Below are 6,632 nucleotides of genomic sequence, written 5' to 3'. Positions count from 1 at the left end.
ATGTGTTCATTTATCGACAGCCGTACAGACTCCTTTTGACACATTTTACGTCGTTTATCCAGCTCTCACTGACTCTCCACATCGGGCTGTTATTTTGCTGCGATCAAGTCAACGATGTGAGAGATTAGCTATCACAGACGGACGGACAGGGGGTGAAACATAGTCTTGCGCCATGCCTTTCGGCCTGGTGGAGACAATAAAAAACCGAAAGTAAAGGAAATGGCCATTTCTGCAACAGAAGTAGTCAATAAACTATGCTATGAAAACATGGGCCACATTGGCAAAGAATGTAAGAAAGAGGCAATCATGTAGAAAATAGCCGATCTCCAAGCTTACAAAGCCTCTCAACGTGAGGCGTTTCGAGCTTGTAGATCGGCTATTTTCACAATATTTACTTGTGGAACGGAGTCTAACAGAATGGGGGGGTCCCAGATCAAGTACGTGTATTTGTGGGGGGGGGGGGGGGGGGCGGCGTGAAAGGGTTGATAAACACTGCTGTAATCGGAGCGAAATTATGTGAAATTACTACATGACCATAATGCAGCCTAACATGCGTTGCACGTGGCGGTCCTGCCATTACGTTAGTTACTGTAGTTGCTGTGGAGCGACATAGTTCTCCAGAAGACACACACAAACATACACCATGTACAATGGACGAACTGAGCAGCAATATAGACATTCACCACACGAACGTGCATTGTTGACAAAGTGATTGCACAGCCGCTGCAGGCATGACAACCAGATTAGCGTTAGCGACATGGCAGCTATCACAGCGCCCTGTCCGTCGTGCTGCAACTGCCTGTGATGGCTACAGCAGTAACAGCAAGCTGTCTGCGATGCCATTGTCTGGAGACTGCTCTTAGCGTGACAGGACCAATGAGAGTGAGCGCTGTAGTTGTTGCTAAGATACGGTGGCGTCTCTGCCCCATAGCTGGTAGATCTCTCACACATGATTGGCCTAGGCTGCGTTGCCAGGTCTGACTTTGTGTCTAAGCAATGGTCGGCTTATTTTTGCGCGCCTTTGGGCTCGTTTGCATTGTGCGCACGGCAGCGCTTGTTTAGCGTACGTCAGCGCGACGTGGCAACGGACGTGGCAACGTGAAAGGTGATTGGCTGGTGAAAAGAAACACCCGACGTTACACCAGAAATGGTGCCTGGAGAAAATGGTGACCAAAAAAAAAGTTTGGAAAAAAAGGGAAAAAAAACCCGCAGCGGCTGCCTGGTGTTGTGGTGATGAGGTCGTGCGCACGGTAAACGGTACGAAGCTGCTTCCACTTCCGTTGTGTCCGACATTTGGTGAGTAGAATTAATTATGTTGCGAGGTGGGAACGGTGTAGTGAGGCATGCCAGGTGGCCTACGCGAAACGTAAATTCAGGCCGGCCGCCGTGGCGACAGTGTTGGCGACATGTGGTCTGACGGTGTTGTGTTTAGTCGATCACAGAGCTGTGGGGTGTCGCCATTTATATAGTTAGATAATTTGGGCAGAGAAGACCTCAAACTGCTTCCAGGCTTGTTTCTGGTGGAGTGTTTGGGGTTTTGCTATCCTGTAGCAAGCATTAGACATTGGACTATATGTCTCGCAACACAATGCTTACAGTGCAAATTAGTTCTCATTCAGAACTTAGCTGATGGAAATAACATTTGCGCTATTCAATCTTGAATATATTATTCTATATTATGTCAATCCCAATGGCTTCATGTTTATTTACCGCCACTCCCCAAGTAAAACAACACTGTCAATGTTGCATTGATATAAAAAAAAATGTAGTTTGTAATTTGTACTTTTGAATACTCAATTATAAAGCATGTGCTTTAAAGCATGTATTTTTACTTCCTTAACTTTAACAGTATCAGTAAAGTATCTATACTTTGACTCAAGTACTGAGGTTGAGTACTTTATTACGTATGGATAAAAAACTTCATCTGGATGAAATCCATTAATTTATGTCATCCTGACAAAACCCATGCCTTCTGGATGTTCTACAAATGTAATTGTGACTAAGTGTACATAATTGTCAGCTTAACCACTTAAATCCCTGTGTCCCTCGTGGGTCTAGACCCCCTCCTTTTTTTCCTCTATTCTATAGTCTACTCTATACCAAATCTCTTTGCCAAAAATAGCCGACCTACAAGCTGTTGTGAGCTTTTTAGATTGACTATTTTCAGCGAATATTCGCCCAAGAATAGGGACACTAGGGTTCAAGTGTTTCAAGGCGTACTTGACACAATAGCACTGTTGAGAGAGAAGCCAAACCCAAACGCCCTGCCCTTACTGTAGGAAGTACTGTTGGATGAAAGCAGAACAGAAATGGAGAAAACGCAAAATTGCCACACATCTTGACACAAGATGCAATCTACAGGTATAATGAAGCTGTCAAAACAGAGAGACAATCCTATTTCTCAAATTTGATCACAATCAATAGCAATAACACCAGGATACGGTTCTGGATCTGAGATCAGGCCTCTCCGTCCAAATGTGAGGAATATGGCCTCTTTTCTTAAAGGGAAAAATATGTAATAGAATTGTTTCTGGAAATGATAAAGTGGTTTCTCCAACTGCCCATCCTCCCTGCATGAATACTTTAGATGTGGTCAGTGTTGACACTCTTCACAAATTGGTCGCAGGGACAAAACGGGGCAAGAAATGCTTGAACTCACTATCTTTTAATATGGTACAGATTTCTCCTTTAATATTAAAAGTGATGTTATCTCCTGTGTGTGTGTGTGTGTGTGTGTGTGTGTGTGTGTGTGTGTGTGTGTGTGTGTGTGTGTGTGTGTGTGTGTGTGTGTGTGTGTGTGTGTGTGTGTGTGTGTGTGTGTGTGTGTGTGTGTGTGTGTGTGTGTGTGTGTGTGTGTGTGTCAGGAACGTGACGGGCTACAGACAGTCTAGCTCTAGCAGAAGATATTTATTTATGTCCAGTCAGTCCAGGTGCAGACAGCCAGATCAGTCCCCAGGGTCTTTAAATCTAGATAATGCATGTTGTCATTGTGATAGAATGCACAGGATACCTACGCCTCCATTTCTACCTATTGATGGAATACACACATTGGACACCAGCCCAGGCGCAGAGGGCCAGGTCGGATGTTAAGTTATCTGTCTTTTATATTATAATGTTATCCTATTTGTTACTAGTGTTACTATTCTGATGTCTCTCCACTACCCCCAAACATGTGGCTTTCAGTTTACACACACATAAACAAAGGACCACAATGGAAATAAGCTCTCAAGCTTTTTTTGTGTTTCATCCTTTTGACAGATCTATATGTACAAATATCACATGCCTAAAATAAAAACATCAATCAATTAATCACTCAATCAAAAAGATGCTGAGAAGCTCATTCTTTTGTGCATAGTTCAGTCAGATAACTAATGAATAGATTGAACCAATATAATAGAACGAATAGATTGAACCAATATTATAGAATGAGAATACAAGTGTGGATGTAATAGCCACAAAGGCTACTGTACGTATCATTCATTGGACTAATATAATGCCCTTTATACTGGCCTTCCAAAATAAAGCAATAAGCTACCTGAGGTCGCAGTTTACCAAGTATTTTATAATGGCTGAGGGGCGTAGTGAGGCTCGAGGCACTAGCCGAGTGCCTCCGGGTCACTGAGACCCTCTCAGTCACAAAACCTAACTGTCAGCTCAATCTCATTGTAACTAAGATGTTTTATAGATAATTCATCATTTTTGAAAGCCTGATGTGGCTACTACGTCTGTGAACTTCCCGTGTAAACTGCTAGCCTCGGTATTTAGCATTGCAACCGAGAATCCAGCACAGATGGTTTGCGAGGGATGGGGAGCGCTTGTTTTCCTTACAAGCCACGCTCAAAGCCCCTCAGTCCTGCACGGGTGGTGCTTAGAAACCCTGCACGGATACGCTACAGATACACTGGATAAAATTGGCATTTTCAACCCATACATAATGCTGCTTCTAAAGTTCTCATAGTTTTTAAGGCACTAAATGGTTTGGCCTACATCACGGACAGACTGTCTTTTATTCCCATTAGCCAATGTCCCATTAGCCAATTCTAATATAGGATGCAGATCCAGTCCGTGTGCAACCAAGTACAGGGCCTAACATAAACTTTGCAAGGATATTCCATGGTTTTGACATCCCATCAAAGGAGATGCTGATAAGCTGGGAAAATGTTCATTGATAGACTGTTTTCATTAATATTGAGTCAAAATGATAGGTACAGTATGATTACTAGACTGGGATCAACACATTTTGCAGTTTCTGAATCCGGTCTAGAGGAGATATAACCACGTCTGTGCTTCTCCAAAATGATTTCCCTTGGCCAGGTGTCATAATTTGTTTCGTTTGATATAATCGTTTTGTTTGGTAGCCTATAATCGTTTGGTATATCCATGTATTCCAACTCGTAGTGCATCTGGCGAGACTAGACTACTTGATTTGGCATTAGTGTGGGGGAACAAAAACGAAGTGGTGCCATACATAACCGGAAATCATTTGGGGAGTTCTAGAGTAGTCGTGGCCTAGACTGGATCACACTGGTTTGGAATGAGCCACAAGTTATGGGCGTAACAATATCCTCTATCGAAGTGAATCGTGGGGTCCGGAGACCCCCAGAGGATTTTGCAGTGTAGATTTGGGTCTCAGAGATTCCTAATTGTATCAAATGGGGGTACGTGGCCTAATGCATAATCAAACATGCGGTCCTTGAAAAGTTTAAGAACTACTGGGCTAGGAGGCCTTGTTGACCTCCATGTCTCGGACGGCCTGGAACGCTGCCACCATAGAGCTCAGCTGGATCTTTTCATTGGTTCCTGATGCCAGTCTGTGCTCTACGTCAGCCAACTTGATGAGCAGTTCCATCCGAATGGCAGGGGGAAAGTCCACTCTGTGTATGAGCGGGTGGATCTCTGTGAGGATATCATTGAGGGCCAGACCTTTTCGTGCCTTCAGCTGAAGTATGTGATTGTACGCTGTGGTGAAGTCTACCTTGAGAGACCAGTCTAGGATGTCTGCTATGTCTGAATGGTGCGGGTGACCTGTGCATGTGTACACTGTGTCCTCCGTCACCTTCCCACAAGCCATACTGGTGCTCTGCAATATGTTGAGTGATCTTCTCATATCTCCTGATGATAAGGTCACAATGGCCTTCATTCCATCTGGAGTTATGTCAATACTCTCCTCCTGGACGACATGCTCCAGTCTGGGGATCATCTGCTCCTGGGAGAGGGGACCAAAGCGGAACCTGGTGCAACGTGACTGCAGGGCCGGGATGATCTTGGACAGGTAGTTACAGATCAAACAGAACCGTGTGTTCTCTGTGAACTTCTCAATCACTCGCCGCAATGCATTCTGGGCATCCTGGGTCATGGCATCCGCTTCGTCCAGTATCACCAACTTGAAACCTTTCTTAAAGATGGTTCTGGTGCTGGCAAAATTCAGGATGGGACCTCGTACGACATCGATACCTCTGTCGTCTGAGGCATTTAGCTCCAAAACCATAGAGGTGAACTCTTTGTCCTGGTAAAGTTGCCGGGCACAGGCGAGGATGGTGGATGTTTTACCTGTGCCAGGGGGGCCGTAGAGCAAGAGGTGGGGAAGCCTGTCCTCGCTGATGAACTTCTGGATGGTGCTTAGAATGTCTTTGTGGGAGATCAGATCATCCAGTGTCTGCGGTCTGTACTTCTCAACCCAGGGCAGATTCCTGGACTGCAGCGGTGTTGTGCAGTTGGTAGACGCCATCATGCTGGATTGCATCCGTGGAGGTAGATGTCAACTTTGTGTTTATGTTTGTTGATCAAAATGAAGTTCCGTTTTCATGCGCCTCCGTGCTTTGCATCAGCACCTCCAGGAACCGGGCTACAGGCTGCTTGGAGAGAACCAGGACAAAGCCTGTCTCAAAGTTCTTGCCTGCTCTGTCAGGTCCATTTATGTTCTCTCATGACGTCCCATGATGACGTCATGCCGACTTGGTGCAAGTAGCAGTTTCCTTGGTAACAGTATTGTATTTTATTTTTAGATGTTCAAGCCACTACGCTGCCTTCACACTTAGATGGATGTCCAGTGTCAAGGGGTCTATTTGCATGTTACGTTTGTGGCCCCGCCTATGTACTGTATGGTGAAAATGACACGTTTTGGGACAGTTGACAATGTGCGTGCAAAGTGTGATCGCAATCGGACGCTGCGTTCATGATTTGCGGAATTTTGTTCAAAACAAGCCACTACTGCAACTTTAGATGTAAATCTTAGCCAATCAGGATGGAATATGAAAAATCAAACACATCCGTCTTGATCACATGACAATAGAGATCATGTGTACCGTTTTGTGTGAAATTTGGATAAAATTGGAAGGAGTAATATAAAAAAAAGTGTTTTACATAAGTCGGCCTCCTGGTGGCGCTATAAAAGGCAGAAGTGAAAAATGCAGGGCAAAGGTTTTTCCTTGACCTCTAGAGAGTGCGTATACAAAGTTTTACACGATCGGTGCAGTTATAGGTAAAACACAAATCGGCCTGTAATAGCGCCACCATGAGGCTGATTTGAACATTTTCAAGTGGCATTTCTTCCTCTGCCTAATGTGAATGTGCGTGCAAAATTTCACGGAAATTGCATGCTGTGTTCATGATTTGAGGCATTTTGTTCAAAA

General features: G+C 44.5%; 1 protein-coding gene across 1 annotated transcript; it reads right to left on the bottom strand.

Annotated features, from left to right (window-relative positions):
- Positions 1 to 4,717: 4,717 nt before the first annotated feature.
- On the bottom strand, positions 4,718 to 5,728 carry LOC311050763 (replication factor C subunit 5-like; the record flags this gene model as incomplete). The annotated part of the gene is made up of 1 exon (XM_084064911.1): positions 4,718 to 5,728. One exon carries the CDS (start codon positions 5,726 to 5,728, stop codon positions 4,718 to 4,720), a length of 1,011 nt encoding a protein of 336 aa, XP_083921037.1.
- Positions 5,729 to 6,632: the final 904 nt, after the last annotated feature.

Source organism: Gymnoscopelus microlampas (assembly GCF_963454915.1).
Source record: "Gymnoscopelus microlampas genome assembly, chromosome: 8".
NCBI classification, from domain to species: Eukaryota; Metazoa; Chordata; class Actinopteri; order Myctophiformes; family Myctophidae; genus Gymnoscopelus; species Gymnoscopelus microlampas.
This window is presented reverse-complemented; position numbering and strand designations above follow the sequence as displayed.